Source organism: Leptosomus discolor, chromosome 1 (genome assembly GCF_034619465.1).
Source record: "Leptosomus discolor isolate bLepDis1 chromosome 1, bLepDis1.hap2, whole genome shotgun sequence".
NCBI classification, from domain to species: Eukaryota; Metazoa; Chordata; class Aves; order Leptosomiformes; family Leptosomidae; genus Leptosomus; species Leptosomus discolor.
The window spans coordinates 98,095,110-98,117,668 of NC_141391.1; the positions used below are offsets into that span (position 1 = coordinate 98,095,110).

General features: G+C 43.2%; 1 protein-coding gene across 3 annotated transcripts; it reads left to right on the forward strand.

The window, feature by feature from the left end:
- Positions 1 to 238: 238 nt before the first annotated feature.
- Positions 239 to 19,794, forward strand: LOC104351141 (cystathionine beta-synthase). 3 transcript variants are annotated; one of them, XM_086476896.1, is made up of 17 exons: positions 239 to 327; positions 1,369 to 1,580; positions 2,158 to 2,264; positions 3,238 to 3,372; positions 5,867 to 5,946; positions 7,275 to 7,409; positions 7,969 to 8,038; positions 9,657 to 9,748; positions 10,615 to 10,740; positions 11,302 to 11,386; positions 11,578 to 11,683; positions 12,524 to 12,598; positions 13,295 to 13,429; positions 14,388 to 14,496; positions 15,235 to 15,264; positions 17,713 to 17,797; positions 19,382 to 19,794. In XM_086476896.1, the coding sequence occupies exons 1-17, from the start codon at positions 286 to 288 to the stop codon at positions 19,489 to 19,491; spliced, it is 1,734 nt and encodes a 577-aa protein (XP_086333022.1). In that variant the 5' UTR covers positions 239 to 285; the 3' UTR covers positions 19,492 to 19,794. The 3 variants fall into 3 exon arrangements, with proteins under 3 accessions (XP_086333022.1, XP_086332880.1, XP_086332950.1); XM_086476754.1 differs by lacking the exon at positions 15,235 to 15,264 and having other exon boundaries at positions 286 to 327; positions 1,396 to 1,580; positions 10,615 to 10,744; positions 11,306 to 11,386; XM_086476824.1 differs by lacking the exons at positions 239 to 327; positions 1,369 to 1,580; positions 15,235 to 15,264 and having other exon boundaries at positions 2,155 to 2,264.
- The last annotated feature ends 2,765 nt before the right edge of the window (positions 19,795 to 22,559 follow it).

The following is a 22,559-nucleotide window of genomic DNA, read 5'->3' on the forward strand; positions in this document are numbered from 1 at the left end:
GAGACCTTCCACTGGTCTTGCGCAATACCTCTGCTGCATGATTTTTTTTTTTTTTTAATCCTGTTTATACAAGTTATCTTCACTTTGTTTTGCAGCTTCTTTTTTTCTTCCTGTGAAAGTGGAACATGTCGTGCCCCTATGAAAGGCTGTTTCCTGATAGGTGGCTTTTTTTTTTTATATCTTGCATGATCTGCAGCTTTGAAGAGGATTCCAGTCTTGTGACCCACAGTACTCGATCTCCTGAAGAAAGTCCAGGCTACTGTGCCATCACCTTCACCAAAGAACATGGAGAATCTGGAATCAGAAAGGCCTGTTTCTGTGTCTAAGGTACTCATTGCTCTTTGGGGAATCCTGTTTGCCTGTCTTTCTGTCACCAGAATTTGGGAAAGCCCTATCTGTTTTCAGAGGATTTTCTAGTTGTGGTTTTTTTTTTTTTTTTTCTGGAATGCTGCAGAGGTAGGTGCTGTTGAAACAAGTGGCCTTTCTGGAAGAGTTTTTCTTCATGACCACACGTAGCAATGCAGAGTCTTTTGGCACCATTTTCTAATTAGTCAGCCAGAGTTTTGCTCTGTTCCTCTCTTGGAATGGGGAGGTTTTATTTCAGAGAACTGTTTTTTTGGTGTGGGAGGGATGTCTCCAGTAAGGCTAGTCCTGTTCTCTTGATATTTATGGAGACTGGTTACAGTAAGCACATGCTTCAGTGTGTTTAAGTTTTCTTAATGTACGGCACTCTATTGAGCTTTTGCACTTGGTGTTGCAGTGCAAGATTCTCATTTGGTGATAAGAATTTGGCAAATCAGAATTATTCTGAAATGCTTTCCCATCTTCACAGTACTATGGAAACATCAACTGACCATTAAAATACCCATTTGTTGTGCCTTTTTCCATGTAAGGGAAAAACAAGACTGGGACACTTGAGGATGAGATTTGTCTGAGACGTGGTACGCTCTCTCCCCTAATACCTGGGTCTTGGGTATAATGGCAGAACCTGTGCTTGGATATTAAAAGGTACTTGTTGCCATTGCCCCTTTTGGCTTATAGGCAATGTACTGGTCTCTTGAAATTTAACACCAGGATAGTTTCTGTTCAGGCTTCCTTCTGAAGAACTGCATACTGAAACTGTAAACTGGAAATAGATATGCTGGTGAAGGGACAGTGACAAGAATAAGGGTTATTAGTAACGTGATTTTTACCTATTGTAGGGGGGCAATGATGTGAATGGGTGATTTCCCATGGTGCAGAACTTGAATAACTTTGATAGTCTCAAAAGATGCTCTGACCCTGTTACAGCAGGGCATACGAATCACTTTCTTTTGTTTCCCCCCCCCCCCTTTTTTTTTTTTTTTTTTTTCTTTTTCTTCCCCCAAGGATGGAATACTTATGCTTCCTTCCCAGGAGAAGCCAGATACGAACTCATGCCCTCATGAACCTCGCAAATGTTATCTACCTGGTGGGGTGGACACTGAGAACTGCAAGACTAATGACAAGGAAAGGGAGTGGATCCGCCCTGATACACCTAGCAAATGCACATGGAAGCTTGGGAAGCCCCCCTCTGCCTCCCCACATCATCATACCACTCTGTAAGTATTACTTTTGTTTGCTGATTTTCAGTACAGTGCTAATCCACGTCCCCTCAGAGCCATGTGGATTTAGCAAAAGATGACTGATTTAAATTGATGCTGTTTAGCATGTAGATATGCTGGTGCTTCTTAGTTTCCATGTATAAGCATACGAGGGGCCTCGCACCAAAGATGTGAAAGCACATGGACTGGAACTAACTTATTTTAAGTAACCTGGCAAGCAGTTTCCTGGCCAGATGAAAGATTTAACTGTTAATGCCTTTTGCTTGTAAAATAGCTGACTCTGAGCAATGCTAAGCTACTTCATGCCAGGAGGAAGTGCAGAGCATTTCATTCTTGCCTCAGCACTTGGCTTGATGTCTGATTAATTCTTGTTTTGGATCAAGGACTTGATGTTTTGTGAATTTGTATCCAATGGACATTCTTTTAAACCAAACTAAAATAACTAGCCTGATAAAGGGGAGGGAGAAAGCTGGTTGAAATAAAAAGCATTGGAAATGCTGTGTTGCTTTTGTGTGACCTGCCTGTCGCCCCTTCTGTGAATACGCTGAATTTTTTTTTTTTTTAGATGTACCAGGCCAGAGCCTCTGAAAATCATGCCAAGCATCCTGAATAAAATTGGCGATACACCCATGGTGCGAATCAACAAGATTGGGAAGCAGTATGGGCTCAAGTGTGAACTCTGTGAGTACTGTTGCAGGCAGAAAATCAAAATAAGAAACACTGTTTCAGAAACTTGGGTAGTCCTGGTTAGTAGTGTCATGTAACCTGGGCATAGCAGCAGTGCAGGTACCCTGCAGAAAATGGTTAGAAAATTTCCTGGTTTTCTTTGGCAGATTTTCAGGTTTTTAGGATTTGGTCATCTAAATCGTCTTTCAATTTGTACTTCATGAGGACATTTCCTGCAGCTTTTCCATTTTTGTAGAAAAAGTAAAACTTTTTTCATAGAAAACAATTTTTTAGTTTTAAAGAAGTCGTATGACGTTTTTGACTGCTTCTGGTATTTGGAGTATTCATCAGAATGTGTAAAATGCAGATCTGCAATTACCACCAAAGATCACTGAAAATGATGAAAGGGATCAAGCTGTCAGTGAATGGGATTTTTTTGTACTTGTTTATTTTTAACCCACCCATGCTGGAGATACCTGGAGGCTCTGATCAGTGTCCTGAAAGGTGGTGTTTAACACCGTTGAGGGGATTAACGCTGGAAGTACTAAAGTGAAAGTGTAGTCTGAACAAGGGGAGAAACTTCCAGTTTGTCCTTTGGCTGGAGAATGTAGCAGCAAAAAGGCAAGGCATGTTGGTAGAGTTTTCTTCCCCAGTGCTGTTGCACTGGAAGAGCCCTGGGGGTTTTTATACTAATGACTGGGCTGTAATAAAGAGGAAAGATGAAAGGAAGGGTCATACTTTGAGGAGACTGACAGAGTATGGGTTCCTGGCTTCTGTGGCCAGCATCAAGTACCAAACTTGCTGTGTTGTTGTGACCCATAATAGTGGAAAAGCTGTGAACTGAATCCCTGTCCCTGGTGTTGTAAAGTAGGGAGGTGAATTGGGCAGACATGTTAACAGAGTTGCTCTTGCAGATATGTTAGGGATCAGCAGCCTGTTCAGCAGATGACTGCTGCTTACGAACTCTGCTTGGTTTCTTTGTTTCCAGTGGCAAAATGTGAGTTCTTCAATGCTGGGGGCAGTGTGAAGGACCGCATCAGCCTGAGGATGGTAGAGGATGCTGAGAAGGCTGGAATCTTGAAGCCTGGGGACACGATCATAGAGCCAACCTCTGGAAACACAGGTAGGGAGTGGAGAGACCCTAGCAAACTGTGTGGGGGGAAAATGCTGTGGTGGTTTTCCTGGAAGAGGCAGACTTGAGATTGGAGCATGGAGGCCTACTGTGCAAGGAAGAAAGGGGGTCTTTTCCTGCCTTCATAGTGTCGGGAGCAGTGCTTCTTCCATCTTGCACAAGGGACAATTCTATGCTGTCCTATGCTGACCAGAACAGCTGGGAAGGAGGTCTTTTTGCTGGGGCTCTTTGCTTCAAAAGAAAAAAAGTGTTGGGTCAGATTTACTAGGGCCTTTATGTCTTAGTCAGGAATTAAAGTATGACTGAAATGATTGGAAATCAAGCACCAAAAGGCTGGTGTGAATCTGGATCTTCCCCTTCTGTTTAGGAAGTTGCATGGTCCTTGTTCCTATTCTTTGTCAGGTGAGGTGGGCCTGTTTTAGAAACAGCCTTTCCCACATGGTGCAGCTGAGATGGGAGATAAGCTGCATCCCTACAGAGCATCTGATGATCTGGGTGGACTGGATTTACCTCTGGGCTTCTGCATCATAGCTGTTGTACTTCTGTTAAGCTACTCTACTGGTGGGGAGTAAACATGCCTGCCATGTTCTACCTTGAGTTAGTTAAATAGAAAATATACCGTCTCCTCTGAGGAGGTTCCTGAGCTGAACTACAAACTACTTCCCTGCTTGATGTGTTCTGGAGAGGCATCTTGCCTTCTTCTTAAACTCTTTCCTAGGCATCCATCTGTTGCCTTCTGATAGACACCGGTCAGGCAGATCTTTCTGTTGTTCTTTTGATCCAGTCCAGCCTTTGTTAATGGAGGGACTGGGATGATAAGCTGATCTGTGACCGGTTCCCCTGCTTTCAGCAGAGAACTGGGAAGACTTATCTGTTGCTGTTTGCTCAGCAGGTGCTCTGTGGGTGGAGCTGTGCAACTGAAGCCCTTGTGGCTGTAGCTGTACTTCTTGCCTGAGCAGTGGCATGTAGTGGAAAATATCCATATATTGCATTCCTCCAGTGTCTGAGGTCATACTGTGACATCCTGCTTTCTGTGTCAGTACCTGATAAATGTTTCTCCTTGCCACAGAGTCCAAAAGATAGGAAGAAAGCAGAACTGAAGGAGATACAGGACAATTACTTCAGAAAGCTGTCTCTTTTCATGTAAAAGCACAGACCAGGGCAGACAGTTACCTGAAAGAATTGGCTTTTGCTGTGAGCTACTGCTCGGAGCTACTGAGTATGTTAAATGTGAGAGTTAATGTGTTATATTTTTGTCCCCTCTTGCTTCTCCCACAGCCAAAGTCCTGCATTTCCAGGTCAGCAGCAGAAAGTACAAAGTGTTAGAGTTCAGGTCTCAGAATGCTTTCTTCCGCACAGACCATAAGGGAGAGTGCTGGATGGCTTCTCCTCAGTCTATGGTGTTCATGAGGCTTTTGCTGTCTCTTTTTATTTTTTTATTTTTTAATTTATTTTATTTGGGCATCCATGTTTAATATACTGTGAGAAGTTTTGTTTTTTTCCCCGCTCCCACATATTTAAAGACTACTTGGTTACCTGAGGTGTGAGTTACGCTTCTCTTGCATGAACAGTTAAAATTTTTTTTTTTTTTCCCCACCCTTATACAGTCCAGCGTCATGTAGAAACAGAGCCAGCTTTAAACAACCAAGTCTCTGTGTAGGGTAAACTGCCTGTGAGACATTGTCATGGCATTGTGTTGGTACTGTGCCTGGTACCCAAAACAGCAGGGGAGGTGCCGTGCAGTCTGACCTCAGACACATATCAACTAACTTGATCTGTTTAGCTTATCCAGCGGAGAGGTGATTTGGTAACAGGTGTAAGCTCCTCTGCTATGGAGGGGGCACTTCTGAACTTAGCTTTTCAGGTAGGCACACAATGACAAGCTGGAAGGCAGAAATCAGGCTGGAGGTGCAGATTTTTAAAGTAGAAATGGAAGTGTCTGTCTCTAACAGTCAAGGTACTTCACTGTGCTAGCAAGTTGACATAGTGCATTAGAACCTCACACAGAGCATCTAAATCATGTCTTTTTAGAAAGAACTTAGTTTTGGCACGTTGCAAACTGGGGATTTAACGCAGAAGCCAGTCAATAGAGGCTCTAATGCTCTTCTGACAGGATCAAAATGATTGCTGTAGCCTTCTTTAAGCTAAAGTTCATTCCTTTCCCAAATTACTCCTGTAAAAATGAAGTGGGTGAGACAGGAGAAAGGTGATGTGCGTGTGGTAAAGCTAGCAGTTTGCACATGTCAAGTTTCCCTACCCTTGGCTAAACTTTGTGTTGGCTGTGATCCTCAAAGAGCTAGCAGCATCTGTAAATCCAGTTCTCCCCAGCAACCATAAACGTTCCCTTTGCCACCCCTCTAAAAACACTGTACTCAAGCCTCTGGTGAAAATCTGATTAAAGCCAGGGCATGCCAAAGCTAGTGTTGTGGGTTTTGTTCTTTGTTGTTCCCCAGCGTATGCTCTACGTGTCTTTGCTTGCTTCCAGGAATTGGGCTGGCCTTGGCTGCAGCAGTGAAGGGTTACCGCTGTATCATTGTGATGCCAGAGAAGATGAGCATGGAGAAGGTCAGATCTACTTTTATTTTCAAGAATTTAAAATTAAGCATGTTTGCACTTGCAGAATTCCTGCTGGAGATGAGTGCTGTGGCTTTAGCAACGAAGATGTAGGCTCTTGGTCTCCCAGTCACTGGCCAGGCAGCACTCTGCTGAGGGGATGCTGCTAGTGCCCAGAGAAATCCAGGGTGACTAGCCGTGGACAGAAAACGTCTTTAAGATGCCACAGCATTGTCACTGGGAAAACGATCATGACTGTTTTAAGTACGAATGTCAAGAGAACTTAAGATTTACCTAGCATATTGAAGTGACTACCTGTCCCTGGGTTAGCTGTCCCTCACTGAGCAAAGGAGGATAAGAGAAGGCATTGCTGAAGCTTTAAGTATTCGTCTGCTCTGCAGTGGGCTGAGCAAGGCTGTAAGGGAGCTTGTTTAGCTCCTCAAGTTACACTGGGGCATGCTGGCAAGCATCTGAGTTGTCACCACAACAACAAAGGGGAAGGAAAAGCCACCTGGGTAACAACCACTTACCTTCACTGTAGAAAGCACAAAACATTTAGCTCTAGAGCAAGCCCTGCCCTGGGGTGCTGCATCTGCGGCAAAGAAGAGAAGAGATCCCCCACGTTTCACAGTTGAGGTGGCAAATCGCTGTCAGCAAGACTGCTTATCTCAGTTCAAACACTTCCAGTGTTACGAGTGAAAGGCAGTGGCACGAATGAGAACAACGTCCCCTGAAGGCCTATACCCATTGCTTGCTCTTACCTGCTCTGGAGGGATAGGTACCACATGGCCATTGCCATGTGCAGTGCAGCACCAAATGCTTCCCTCCCCTCTGAAGACAAGCTTTGCCTTAGCTCAGTGCCATAAACTTTCTTGCCCTTGTATCAGCGAATGGTGCATAGGGCCCTGGAGGATCTCCTTTGCTGCCAAAGGAGTCCAAAGATTTACAAAGGAGGAGGTAAATATACTTAATTTGCTCTTAAACATGAAATACTGGGCTGTAGCACTGTTGGAGTGCAGAACATATGTGACTGGCATGAGAGGAGATGGTGTTTTGCCTGAGTGAGGCTTCTCAATGTGTAGTAATAGTCCCTACAGGCCTCAAGGCCTAGAATAGAAACAGGAATTTGACATCTAGCTCCCAAGTAAAGCTTGGTTAAGACCAAATGACATTAAGGATTTGGACCCATCGCGCAGTGATGTAAGGCTGGGGTTTAGAAGAACTGCTACCTAATGGCAGCCCAGGTAAAAGAGGAGATGTTTTCTTTCCCCTGCATCCCAATGAAGTGTCTGTGCTGGAAGAGTATTTTGAGGTTTTGTGGCCAACTTTGTTTTCTACAGGTGGATGTCCTGAGAGCTCTGGGTGCTGAGATTGTGAGAACCCCAACTACTGCCAGATTTGATTCTCCTGAATCTCACGTGGGAGTAGCATGGAGACTGAAAAACGAAATCCCCAATGCGCACATACTAGACCAGGTAAGAGCCAAGGTGTCAGAGGTGCAGGCATAGCATGGGAGGAGGTGTTGCAGTCTTGTTCCTTGGTGTCCTTGGCTGACTCTTCAACATCCTGTATGTGTGTCTCTGGAGGAAAATATGTCCCAGGTAGCACCTGAGCAAGCGCCACGCTGTAGGGTAGCAGGTTTCCATGGTCACTAGAGGGCAGCAACGAGCCTATATTTGCGCAAACTGCAACGCGTACGGGTGGCTTTTCCCACTGGGTCGGCAGTCCTGTGTGTAAGAACGGGCACAAGGGTCGTGTTCCTAAAAGAAACTGCCCCACAGACAGGACTGATCTTGGCATCGGGGGGTGCTGGCACCTTAAAGCTACTCTTATATTATGTTTGTTTGTATTGACCCTTGGGCTTTCTGCCTAGGTACAGATAATAGATAAGGAAAGAGTATATGGGAAGAGTCTGAAAAGAGTATATGTAGCTGTCGTGGGGCTTCGAGAATGTTTGTCATGTTCTTGAAATGCCTCACAATGTGAATTTTGTCTTTCTGCTCTACTTAATGGCTGTTCTGCCTTTCCATATAGTACCGTAATGCCAGCAACCCCCTGACGCACTATGACACCACAGCGGAAGAGATCCTGCAGCAATGTGATGGTATGTTTGCTCCACTGCTAATCCCCTCTTTAATGAGTTCCCTAGTATTCTCTTACTGTTAGGTACTTGGAGAATAAAACCTGAGGTGGATGAGAAATGCACAGATTTTGACACAGCAAATCCCATACATATGCTGTGTGCCATTAGAGAATTACCTTATTTCAGTAGTCATCGTAATGATTTTTTTTTCTTTTTTTTCCATTAAAGAAGGATGTTTTGGTTTTCAGACTCCTCTGCTTATGATCAGGTGGAGAAAGCAGTGATGCTTAAGTTATCTTAAAAAAAAAAAAAAGCCATAGGTGTAGACTGGCATGAAATAATAGGGTCATTTTTCTCTGATCACAAATACACAAATAGGTGTTTTTACGTTCTCGGACCAAATACTGCAATACACTGGAAGCTTCTTCATTTAGGAGTCCTCAGGAGTACAAACTGCCCTGTGTTGCAGTTGTCACCGGTAAGACCTTTTTACTCTGCAGGGATCACTTCCATTTAGCTCTAGGCAGCTCGGATGGAGTACCAGCAGTGATTGAGCTGTGGCAGCAGAGAGCTTTAGCTGGGCTAAATCACGCAGCTGAGGAATTGGTTTGAGAGCTATTTGAAGCATTCAGTGTGATGCTGCAGCCTACCATGTAGGTATTTGCCATAGATGGTGGAAGGAAGTCATGACGGAGGCTACTGACCCGCCTTATAAAACAGTGTAGTTTCTGATGGGATGCTTTAATAAGAAAATCAGCTGTTAAATTCCTTCTCATTAAGGTGAGGGCCATGAGAAGAGTTTTCCTCCTCTGTCTTAAAAGTAACTAGCTGTTCAGAGGATTTGGCCTGTCTTTGTGGCAAACTTTTCTTTAAGTTTTGAATTAAAATGAGTATACTTTAACAAACGGGCATCCCACAAACTGAGACTCTAGATGAGTTCTAGCTTTATGCTTCTTGCTTGTATCTACTTTTCCTCATAGGCCAGGCACTGCTTAGTTATTACTGAGCTTATATCTGTGCTTGGTGGGGTGTTATACTTTTGACTGGTAAGCATTTGTTTTTGCGTGTGAATTGATGACATTTTAAAATGTATTTTTATTAATGAAGATGTTGTGTGGATGCACCATGGAAACTGTAGGGGGTGACAGAAGAATGAGCTATCATACCTGCACTAGCTCTGAGTGCTCATGACCAAAACTGTATTTTTCACATGAAAATGAGAGATTAGTTGTCTTAATAGTTTTCTCAATGAACACCTATCCTGTGCTCTTGGCACTCATTCAGTAAATTAACTAATATAATGGACTGCTCATTCTAAGTTAATTATCTACATCAGTGAATACAGTAACAGGAAAACTACAGGTGTCAGCTGTATGGGCCACCTCCAGCTCTGTCCAAAGTACCACAAATTGGTGCCTTGCCAGGCCACTGGATGGACATTTCAAAACCGTTGTTGAAGTAAATGGGGATTGAGCAAGGTGGTCTCAAGGTAGGTCTCATAACACAGCTCTTGGGAAGCAAAGAGCCTTATCTTGCCCATTTTCTTTAAAGTCTATACTTAGGTTTAAGTAGGTTTTTAATACATCATTTTGGGGGAGATTTCACAACTGCCTTCTATCTATCCCTCACCTTTAAACAGGAAAAATAGACATGCTGGTGGCTACGGCTGGCACAGGAGGTACTATCACTGGCATCTCCAGAAAGCTAAAGGAGAAGTGTCCAGGTTGCAAAGTAAGTGGCAAACATAAAGCGTTTCTCTCTAGAGGGGTGAACCTCAAACTGCTCCACTTGGCATGTCCCATTCCTTGCAAGCCTGCCCTGGGTCTCTACAGGAAGCTTTTGGATGTTCTCAGTTAGAAGGTCATTCTGAGCAGCAAAGAAAGGTTTTCAGATTGTCTGAAATCATCATGCTCTAGTCCCACTGGTGACCAGAGTTCACGTTTGGCTCAGCAGATGAAAACTGGCCCTCAGATCCCTTCATGGGGTGTCTGAGAAAATTCCTTCTCTGGTCTGTACTGCAGCCTTGTGTTTTCTCTCTGACCGTGGCTTCACTTAACTTGTCTGGAGTTGCTGAGGTTTTACTCAGTGAAATTTTGTCAGCACACACCAACCTGGTTGTCTACCTGTGTGCTGTGATAGATTTCCTCACAGAAGTTGCTATCATGTTTCAACTGTGAATATTTTCCTACATGGGCAGGGAGTGGTAAACAAAATAAAACTTATCTGCTTACACTTGGCACAAAATATATTGGCTGTAATGGTGCCTGACATGTGAATGAGGACAGTGGACAGTCTTGTCTTGAGGAAACCCTATCTTCTGTTTAAACCAAGCAAAACCCACGTAGAACAAGTGGTGTGCCTCACTTAGTGCCGACAGGACGGGTTGCCAAGGGGCCAGAAGCAGCAAAGCATGTTGCTCACAGGGGAGGTGAATGATGCCAAGAAGAAATGAATAGGAGACTCGGTTGCTGTTAGCTTGGCTGTGTGTGCAGCCAGTGTGACACCAACAGCTGTAACGAGGCCAGCGCTCATGAGTAAATAGCTGTGTTCTCAAAAGCAGTGTGTCATGGTAGTCAAAGCGGAAACTGCTTCTCCAGATTATAGGTGTTGATCCTGAAGGCTCCATCCTTGCTACACCAGAAGAACTGAACAAGACTGACAAGACAATGTATGAAGTGGAAGGAATTGGATACGATTTTGTCCCCACAGTGTTGGATAGATCTGTAAGTCATGCAAAAGCGGTCCTCAGAAGGCTTCTGCACTGGCCACATTTGTTTTACAGTGCTAGCTGGAAATGCTGTGAGCAGATAACATTTTTCTAGAACACAGTACTTTTTTGTTGTTGTTTTTTTATTAAAAAACAAACAAACAACACCACAAACAACAAACATCCCCAACCAGTGAAAAAAAAAAAAACAACCCCAAACCAGGAAAGCACCCCAACCACTTCTGGCCAAAAGTGGTATGACTATGTCCTGAGCAGAGCCTGTGTCCCTGGGAAGCCCTCCAAGAGAGGAAGAGGCTGTTTGGTGCTCTCTGTGGCTGTCTCACAACAGCCTGTTCTCACAGCGAGGTTTCAATAAGGAGCCTGTTGTGCTAACGTGATCATCTTACCTTGGCAAAAAAATCCCTACTTGGCATTTGGAGGTTGGAAACCCAGGCACATGGCTCAGTAGGGCAGTGTTGCCTCAAAGAGCATGGATTGAATTTACACTATTTGTGTAGCTCTCCTAGCCCTCCTTATTTAAACACACCCTTGTTTCTTTCTTCCTGCCTCTTCCCAGACAGTGGACCAGTGGTACAAGAGCAACGATGAGGAGTCGTTTGCATTAGCACGCATGCTGATCCGAGAGGAAGGACTGCTGTGTGGTAAGAGCAGATGTGAATCCTTTGGGTTTCTCTGAATAGTATGTGGGAGGCTGTGCAGGTCAGGGAGAACTCCTTCCACTTCAGAAGCTGTGTTCCACAGCCTGGACTCATCTACTATCTCTCCTCCTCTCTCATTCTTTCTCATTTCACTTACAGTTTGACAGTTTTGCCTCTGATCTGCATTTTGGCAGGTGGCAGCTCAGGCAGTGCCATGTCTGTAGCTCTGAAGGCAGCCAAAGAGCTGAAGGAAGGTCAGCGCTGTGTTGTTATCCTCCCTGACTCTATCAGGAACTACATGTAAGAACCTGCTTGTTTTCTTTCTGGGAAAAGGGTGAGGCAGTCCCTCAGACCTCCTTACAGCAGCGGCGAGTTGAATACATGTTTCTTATGTCACCCAGTTACCCAAGGAAGCAATGCGTTTGGGGCACAGCTTCTGAGGTATCTGGACAGGGTCTGACATGGAGTAGAAAGGAGCTTAGCCCTCTGAAAGCTGAGCTTCTCCTTGTGTCTGACTTAAGTATGTAACCATCACTGGTCAGCATCTTTCACAGGAAAACACTTGGCTTTCGCTGGTTTATTTATTGGGGACCATCAGTATTAGCCCATTCCTGGAAGGGTCCCTGTAAGGCTGTCTGCTCTCTCTGCCTGTGCCCACAGGAGAACACAGCAGTACTGTAGCAGCAGCCAGTGTGGGGGTGAGTTTACAGGTGGAAGAGTGAGGGCTTTGAGCTGTGCTGAGAAGAAGATTCTCTCCTACCACATTGAAATGTATCCCAAAATATGATGTTTTGAGCTGTGTTTCCCGACTTCTGTTGCATCCAGCGCAATATTAGACGACTAGAAACTGCAGACAGACCTTGCTTGAGTACAGGCTGGCACTTCTCCATTCCAGGCTGTGTCTATTATATTGCAAGGGAATGATGTAGTTGAAACTTTGTTTCCTATGGGATTCCTTTTTCTTCCTATGAGTGTTTCTTCTCCGTGCCACTGGCTGGTAAGCTTGGATGGCAAATGGCGGTACATGTTCAATTATGCTTTAGTGGTTAACAGTTGTAAACAGTTGCCTCTGTGTGCTGTTAGGTTTGCTGTCAGATGTTCAGCCCACTAATGAGCTTTTCACTTCATGATGCTTTCCAGGTCCAAGTTCTTGAGCGACAAGTGGATGATTCAGAAAGGGTTCATGAAAGAAGAAGACAGTGAGAAAAAACCTTGGTAAGCATGTCCGATCCAGCTGGATTTTCATGCGTCTATTCCATCAACTTTATGGCGGTTGCTAATTTAAAGCTGATTTCAATTTATTCTACTTCCGTTGATTTAGCTAATCTTTCATGCTATTGTATTGATGTGTAATTGCAGCTATTAATCAAATCTGCTTAAATTAGTTGATTTCCTTCTTTGAGTTGTGTGGCAGCAGAAGAAAACTTGGTACTTAATGATTTTTTTTTTTTTAATGAAAAGGTTTGTATCTGAAATGAAAAAGTAATATACAGAGAACCCTTCTGAGATCAGAGTTCTTGAGTGCAAAGCACTGCAAGTCTACATTGTTGAAGCGAGATCTTCCCTAAATTGCTACCTATAAATATGGCTAGCTCTTTGAGTAGGAGCACAAAGTTTTCTGTGTAAGGTATAAAAAGTGAAACTAGGGAGATTAGTACTCTCCGTGACTATCTGTAATCCTAGAAAGTAGATGAAATGAGGAAAAGATTTTTGGTCTGAAAGCCTTCTCACACTTCAGTGACTTTCTGGTATTGAGGAGAAAACCTGAAAGTCTTGAAGCTTTACTGACTCTGGCTGAATCCTGACTCTTCCTTGCAGCCTTTTGTTGCTCCTGTAGCATTGAAGGCCACTGTACATGGGCAACTGGTTCTGTTCACTCCATAAGTGATTTGGTTTTTATTTCATCCCCAGGTGGTGGAACATCAGTGTTCAGGAGCTAAGCCTCTCTGCTCCCCTAACTGTGCTTCCAACTGTTACCTGTGCAAAGACTGTTGAAATTCTTCGAGAGAAGGGATTCGACCAGGTACCAGTTGTTGATGAATCTGGGTATGTCCACATATATCACTATTCATCCATATGTATCACTTCCCTCACCAGGTCCCGAGGGATGTCTTTTGAATGTTTACTGGAAGTGTGATATCCTCTCACTCATCTGTCTTTGGTTATAGTAACACAGTTCAGAAATGTTATCTTCAACACACCAATGCTGGACTTAGTATGTTGTCATGCCAGGACTGTCCTGCCCTTCATATAATCAGCTTCTAATGATTATTATGATATACTTACCCAATGTGTCTCTGCAGGATAATCGCGTTGTTTTTTATAATAGCTGTTTAACTTAACAGAGAAAAAATTCATATTTAAAACAAACAACCTCAAACCTACCGATCTCCAGCACAGCTTTCACGCAGTTTCTTCAGAATGCTGCATTATAGCTCAATGTTGTAGTGACCCCTATAAACCAAGGTGTCCCCAGCAAGCTGGTATGCCTTATTACCCTATAGATCTCCTGTAGGACAGGCTGAATAATGAAGAGTTGCTCAGCTGCTCTCCAGTTACAGTGCTAACTCAAGGGATTGATTGTTGCAGATCCTTGTAGAGAGAAGTGGGTTGAGCAAAGCTGAGGTGAGAACGTCTCAGGTCATCACACCTTTCAAAAGGACAGATGAGGGCGTAAAACAGTGAAGTGGTGTTTTTCAAAAGCTCCTTCACTTTGCAAGAAGCTCCCCATTTGCAAGGACTAGAAATACAAAGAGCCTGATGCTCAGAAGGGCCAGGTGCTCACAGTGCCTGCTGACTTCTGTGTGATGTCCAGAACTTCTGAGAACTGGACTCTGTCTCCTGCAGAGACACAGAATCCAAGTGTACCATCAATATTGTTGCTTTATACCGTAAAGCAGCTGAACTGACTTCTCCAGGCTGGCCGAGAGTGGATGCTTTTATCTACAGGAACACCTGAGCCTTCTGTGTTGTTTAGCCCTATCTTCTCTCTCTCCTTCCCCAGGGTGATTTTGGGCATGGTTACCCTGGGTAACATGCTTTCTTCACTGCTTGCTGGCAAAGTTCAGCCTTCTGATGAAGTCAACAAAGTAATCTACAAGCAATTTAAGCAGGTAAGCAGGTATATTCTACAACTCCTAGTTCTCTGGTTTAAAGTACTACTGTGGGTGTCCTAACACTCCAGTGTCATCGGGTTGGGTAAGGTTTACCTGGGACCATACAGAGCAGCTGTTACTGAGCGCAGATGTACTCTGAACTCTGTCCTAGGTCACTCAAGGGCTCCCAGGTTTGTGTTGTGGCTCTTGTATTGTGTTGTCCCATTACTTCAACAGGCTTTCCTCTAGCATGCTTGTCCTTTCCTCCTGAGCAATGTAACTATCCAGGGGAAGAGACAGGGGGTTGTTGAAACAGCTCTTCCAAATAATTTCTGTATATGCTAAAAGCAAGCAACTGTTTGCCTTTTGTATCAGATGCCTTGCTGAAACAGGGGTATGGCTGCTGAAAGCTGATGTTGTCAAGATCTGTGAATTTTGATGTTAGCCAGTTTCACCTGTCCATCCAATGTGGTGTGTGCCAAGATACCACAATTTCCCAGATGTATGAGTGCTCTCCTAAAATACATAAGTATTGTTGCTGTTGCTTTTGCTTCTCCTGTAGGACAAAGATTTTGTTTTTAACATGGAATGCTTGACCAAGTTTTCACCAGGCTTTTAGTTTCAACATTGTCTCACAGCAGATGAGGTGGTGCATTCCAGAAGTATGTGTAATGCTTCTGTTCAATCTACAAACTACCAGGTCCCTGAGGTTGAGAAAGGATATGGAAAAATGTAAATATATTTTTTCCTTCCCAGACAGATAATCAAGCATCAGGTGGAAATGTGGTGCGTAACAAAACTGCTGTGTTCTTGGACACCTTCAGAGTTTCTGGGGCTGGTGGTGTGCAATCATTTCTGTAGCTACACTGGTGTTAGCTGTAGTAGCCAATTCTCTGCGCTTCTGAGGTTGTGGCTTTTTTTCCATGGGCATCTTGAAGTTTCTCATGCTTCTTCAGTAAAGAATGGCTTAACCGTTTCTTTTCTCTTTAGTTCTGACTTTTTTTCTTGGTGGAGGTTGGAAGGGGAGTCACATGAAAGTGGTGGTATTGCTAACATGCTACCTAGAAGCATCATTCATTGGTTATTTTTCCATTTGAATTGATGGTTTAATGGAGAAACGTGGTTAAATGCACATAACCTCAGAAGTATTGTGGATTTTGCTTTTCTTGCCACTTTAGCCAAGTGTATTTGGCTTGTTTTCTGGTGAGATTGGGGAAAATGAATCATCTGTGTTGCTGAAATGACTTGGCATATCCTGCAGTTAGGATGGGTACCACAGCATGCATCAATAAGAGATTGGCTTAGCCTGTGGCTACCGAGACAAACCTATCTTTCGGCAACATGGGAAGCGTTCTTTCATATGATCACCACAACTATTTTGTGGTGATCTCTTAGAATGGAAGAGTAATGGTTATAGCTTTTTTTAAAGTCTCAGGCTTTGAAACACTATTCACAGGATGATTTGCTAATCTAAACAAGTGCTGTGTGTTAGTGGAGAGGAGGGCCATTCTTGTGGAGTCAGATGTTAGTTCCAGTGGTTTGGAGTCTCTTTACCCCTTCTTCCCCAAAGGATCTTTGCATCAACCACTAACATCTGTTTTTGGTTAGTGTCCTAAACTATTTAGCACTCTGCTAAACAATGCAAAGCCTGGTGTCCCCAGCATCCCTGGTGGACCAGAGCCTGCTTCTGGGGAAGGGGAGAATTTAGTTGTAGGGCCATGACAAGTGCCATGTCACTTGCCCTTAAAGCCAAACAAGCACTCCCAGTCATGTGTAGTGTAGCAGCATGTACATAGGCTATTGCCTTAAAGACTTAGTAGGTTTAAAAAAAAAAAAAAAGCATAAATATGAGAACTCTCAGGCAAAATTTTTAGGGAGCTTGAATGGGCAATAGTGAGACAGGTGAAAACGCTGTGAGACTTCAGTTAAATTTCCAATAAGCATTTCAAAACGTGTTTCTGTCTTCATAGTTGTCCCAGTGCTGCCTATGGGCTGCTTGTCCTGGTCATCTTTAGCCTGCCCAGTCCCTGGAAACAGGTCTATTGGTTATACACAGTCAGATGGCGAGGGGCTCTACCCCTTCAGTGAGCTTTGAACTTGGTTTCAAAAGTCAGGCTGTGCACGTGCACAAAGCTGCTTGTCGGTGGTGGTGCATGATAGCCGAATCTGTGGCAGTAGGTCCGGATTTCCCCCCACCCCTTGCCTGACCCACAGCCTTAAGGACTGATGCTTCAGTACGCGCTATAGCCTGCTGGTCCCTTAAACACAGGCTGCTGGGAGTCCTTTTGATCTCTTCTAGCTCACAGCGTGGAGGTGAGAGCTCTGTGTTCCAGTGCAGCCCAGCAGTTCGTGCTGTAGCATTTATTCCTCAGTCAGAAGCTGAGCTCGTTGCAGGATAAAGGCTCTTTTTAATCTGCAGTGCAAGACTTTTCTTTGCTGTAAATTCCTTTAATCCCCTTTAATGAGAGTATGTCAGAGGGTGGGGAGAGTCACCTGGGTGATAGACCTGTTGCTGCTGCTTAATATGCTTCAACATACTAAGGTAGGAAGAGTTTTATGCGTTCTTTCAAGTGGTTCCAGCTGGTGATTAGCTAAGTGTTTCAGAAGGATCAATGTTCTTTCTGCAGAGTCAACACAGGGTGCTTTCTTGTTTAGTCTTAGCAAACTTGAACTTCACTAAAATGAATTTTCAATTCTCGGTTCCTTAATTTGCACTTGAATGCAGTGTTAGCTGAGCAATCTTCACCCTTGGTTTTGTTTTTAGCTTGTTTGGGCTTTTCTCTTCCCCTGCTGCCTTTGCAGATTGTATTCGCTTCCACAATGATTTGCAGCCTGATTCATTCCCTTTTTCCCAGTCTTGCTAGACCAAAATCACCAAGTATAATGAGTTTTATGGTAACGTCTTTTGTTAGACACATGAACATTTGACCTTCTTCCATCATTAACATTTTTCAGATATTCAGTATGTTCAGTATATTCATGATGTTTATGGAATCAGAATGAGTAATTTCATGTAGTGCTTCATTTTTGTTCTGTTTTCTTGGAAATTAGAAACAAAGAAAACTGATCTTTTAAGTGGGCCTTGATTTGTTGGTGTTTTACAACACTTCAGACGGGAGCAGTATGTAAATGCTGATGTATTGTTTTTAATACTGCACGAAGTATATGGGCATTATTGACCACTAAACATAGAAAGGACTGTTTTATTTAAGTTTTGTAACTCTCTCTCCTCAGATTAACCTGAAAGACAACTTGGGGAAACTTTCTCATATCCTGGAAATAGACCATTTTGCTCTAGTGGTTCATGAACAAATTCAATGTGAGTATGATGTACTGTGCCTTGTAAGAGGTAATCTTTGAGTGGTAACAAGAAGCAAGTACAAGTGTGAGCATGTAAACAAGTTCTGAAGAGGCCAAATCCTCTTTCTGTGTGTGTAACTATGTGCTACTAACAGTAAGACATTAGCACTTTAATTCATGTGGAGTAAATGTTAAATGGATTAATAACCTCACGTACTGTAACGTACCTGCTTTTGGAGCAAGTTACTGCTCAGAACTGAATGCCTGGGTCTAGTCCACTGTACAGTGGCTTGGTTCGTAGCAGTAAGCCAGTGAGTAAACTCCTGCAGTACAGCTGATCTTTGCTTCTTCCTACTCCTGTTGTACAACTTCCAGCTGTTCTATCACGGTGAGCATCCCAGGTTAACTGCACTTCAGTTTTTTACCTTTCTAAAGCAAATCCTTTATTACAACTTCATAAAACTTAGTAAGATCTAGATGTCAACACTGACATCACCATCTCAAGACAGCTTAATAATTTTTTTCCAGTTTATTTTTTTTAAACTAACTTACTTCTCTTCACTTGATGTTTTTCCTCTAAACTATACTTTTCTTCATCCTCAAAACTTTACACTGCTTTCTTTATCAACTGGAAATAACTAAATAAACCTTAAAAGCTAGGGTGTATCACCGTTATATGTGAATAATATTTTTTTCCTGTTTTATCTTCCTTATAGCAGGCATATATATAAACCTAGAATCTCACTGGAAGCTTGCAGTGGAACAAAGCTTGAGTAAATTAAAAGTCCAGGACAATCCAACTGGCTGAACAACTGAGTATACAAGTAGGCTAGACATCTCAGTGCAGCCAGACTTTAGGAACAGGGATCTTAGACCATAGATCCAGGGCCAGACGTCACTTGGCCACTTGGTTCCCAGGTCAAAGGCTTATGCTTACAATGAAAAATTACTTGAACCTGTGCTGTCAAAGCAGCAATGATTAGATGGTTGATAAGTTTTTTTGATATAAGTGGGAAAACATTGTATTGTGATTTTTACACTAATTCTGTATTTGGCAGTAGTGTAGGAAAACAGTAGTGTTGCATGCCCTCCTCTAGTGGCCCATGGTTCAGATGGGGTAATATCAGTTTGCAGCTGCTTCAAGCAGAGCCACAGAAACTAATGTATGAGGAAAATACGCTTTATAGCAGAAGTATGTGTAAGGCTTCTGTTCAATCTGCGAGCTACCAAGTCCCTGCGGACTCCATTAATGTATGAGGAAAATACGCTTTATAACAGAGGGTTTGGTTTGAAAGAAAAATAAATCTGATGGACACTTATCGTTCCTTCCTTCCATAGTGTTTCAGTTCCTATGTCCCTTTAGTTGGAAGCCTTTCTGAAATGAAAATCCTTGCCGCTTCCTGTATGACTTGGTCGAGATGCCGTTTGGGTTCCCCCTCGCTGTACGGGGGTCATGAGTGATAACCAGCTCCACCAGCAGGCCCTGACACGTGGAGCTGGGATGGCTTGGCACCTGCCTTTGCGAACGGCACCATTAAAACCAAGCGGGATGATGTGTGTTTGTGCCTCCTAAAGCCAGAATCCCCTCTTTGTTTCGGTGTAGATCACACTGATGGTTCCTCCAGTAAGCGGCAAATGGTGTTTGGCATCGTTACGGCCATCGACTTGCTTAACTTTGTGACTGCACGAGAACGGGAAAGGAAGTCCCACTGAAGTCAAGTAGCAATGTGGAGCCTCTTCAACAACACTCTGCAATCTCCAACAGAGAATCAGATTCACTTCTTGGATAGAATGGTCTGTCCTTCGGCTGGGTTTCGTTGGTTTTTGATTTGTTTGTTTGTTTTTTTTTCAATTCTACAAATAAGCAGTTAGCTATCTTGGCATCAGCTATACAGCCACTGCATTTTTGCTGTATTGCACAGCTTCTGGGGACTTGTTTCTTCTTAATCAGGTTACACAATATTTCTTATCAAGACAATTTTATTTTTTTACCTATATATATGTAAAAATATTGCCTAAAATAACTGGTGTGTTCCTTACTTGTTATGTGTAAAGTCTCGCTTTCCAAAGCATTGTTTCAGATTCATAAAATGTGTTGAAATAAAGAGTTACTGAAGCAGAGGCCCAAGAGAGCTCTGGGAAATTTTGGATTTTTTTTTTTTTTTTTTCATGCAAGGGTGTGAAGTTAGATAATACCTGTGTGGAGACAAAAATGGGACTGGGGTGTGGAGAGGAAAAAAGTGGGGTTTCCCTTTTGGTGACATCAGTGTAAAACAGGAGGAAATCCTGAGGGCTGGAGTTGAGGCTTGTTTCAACCAGCTGCTCTGAGGAAAAACTGACTTGAGTGAAAGCCTGACAATGAAGTGACAAACAAACTAGTGAATTTGTTCTACACAGTGGACCAGCTCCCACTGTGAAGAACAGACCTTTCTTTTTTTCCAGTCGTAGCCTGATAAGTAAGCACTCTTGCCTGAAAGTTTTTGAAAATCACGGTTTCATCTAGTGCTTTCCCCTTACCTCCCCACCCTCTTATTTATCTTAAAGTGCTGTTCCAGTGCTTCTACACTGTAGTGCCTTATTCCAGGAGAAAACCCCTGATATTAACTGAATTTGCTGTAGCCAAGCTTGGAAGTAACTGGCAAATGTGGTGTGGACTGGTACTGTCAAGAGTACACAAGAGTAGTGTGCAGCAGGGGTGTGCAGCAACAACTTTTTGCCACTTCTGTAACTCTGGATTCTTCAGTAATGTTTGACTTGCAGAGCTGTGGTGGGGGTTGGCAGTGGCAGCCCCACTGCTGTGCTTGGGCTACCAACTGCTGTTAGTGGCAAAGATCTGATGAGTGGAATCACCCTGTGGTTATGGGAGAAAAGTAGCTATTCTTCACCTTCACAGAGACTGCTGTATCATCTTCTGACTGGCCTTTTGCAAAGAATAAAGTTTTTGATCTGCAAGAGTAACACTTTTCTTAGCTTGTCTCTCTTTCTGCTGAAGTAAAAAAAAAATACTATTTAGGCTGGGGCTATTGCTGGTAGGACAGCAAAGTTGTTGTGTTTTTGGTTTTTTTGTTTGTTTTTTGTTTTTTGTTTTTTTTAAAAAAAAAACCCAAACAACTGGAAGGGAGTTGAGTCAGCTAAGAGAAAACAAAGGGGTTATTTAAAAATCTCAGTTACTACCCCCTGTATATAGATTTCTTTCTACCTTGCTAGCCTCCCTGTGGCAGTGGAATTTGCTGTGCATTTTGGAAGTGTGTGCTCAGAGGAAAGAGGTGGTGTAAGCTGCCCTGTCCCATGTCAGCACTGAGCAAAGAACATCAAGCAGAGCCTTTGCAGTTGTGCTTTGGGTGATGCTGGCCTGGAAGAGGGAGGCAAGCCAAAGAGATGCAAGAGCTCAAAGCCAAAGAAGGAATGCCAGTGATACTGTCTGCCAGCCAGCAACGTGACAGCCTGGTTTGTTTTCTAGCTGCTTCTCTCTCACCTTAAATTTGTGAATGTTAGGAACTTTGTTGTAATAATGAAAGCCTCAGACAGATTTGTGATAACTAATGCCATGCTGGTGAATGCTCGGTTTATTCTGCCCTTGTTCAGTTTATTTCCTTAAGACATTGGCTGTCCCTTCAGAACAGGGCTATTACTGAAGTAACATGACCCATACTTACCTTAAACTAGGGTTGAACTGTTCGATTCATATGCTTCCTTAAGATTGAAGACAACTTTTCCCAAGGCCCTGGAATAAACTACTGTAAAGTCTAAAAACTACCATAAATTCTAAAAATGTGCAACTTCAATAATAATTGGTTCTAAAGGATGGCTGACTTCTTTTGAAACTTTTTTTTTACCCTTAGGTGGTGCAGTGACTTCTTTTTCACTGTTCCCCCTCACTGTAGTCGTAACTCCAGCTTGCTCTGACTAGTAGCCTGATAAGTAAGCACTCTTGCCTGTGGAAAGCAGCCTTTCAAGTGGAAAACTAGAACGAGTGTGAATATCAGATATGTGTACCCATGCGCTGAAGACACTGTTTTCAAATCTGTATTAGCTTTTCTAGGCTGAACAGCTCTGTCTTGCCTCTGTTGTTGCTTGGCAGAGCCCGGCAACTCGTCTTCCTCACTGTGTTTTTGATCTGCTTCCCAAGGGGTCGTCAATAACTTGGCACGGTCTTTGATCCTGGCACTTCACATATCCTTGATGTTTCTTAGTCTAGAGAGAGTCTGTGAATGGTCAGTTGTACCCCTTGAGGCATTAGTATTCTAGCCAAGCTTCTAAACTCCTTTCCCAATTATGTCAAATACCAAATGTATTTTTATATCTATTCTTAATTTACAGGGAAGGCTGAGAGAAGCTTATTTCTATGATTACTTATATTTTCGCTGCATCCTTTGATTCCCACGCTTGTAAAAGGACCTGTGTACTTCACTAGATGCTGTGAACTGAAGTGTTTGCTGCAATCACAGCTGTCACTGCTGCTGCTAAATTTTGGCATTACTATTGCTCTTGAAAATTTACTTTACTTGCTTTTATCTGATTTATTTTTTCCCCATCTTCCATCTGAACACTGCCGACTGCAGCAGAGAGGGGGGTGCTTAAGTTGTTGGGGTTTTTTTCCCTTTTCTTTTTGTGCCTGTGAAAGCTCAATGTCCCAGCCCAAGCTGAATTCAGACAGAAATAGGAGGGTAGAAGGAGGTTCCCAAAGTTGCTTTTCATAACAGGAGTGCAGGAGAGAAGTTAGAGTTGGGGCAGCAGCAGATTAATGTGTCGCTTTACCTGTGACACAGAGGAAAGTGTAA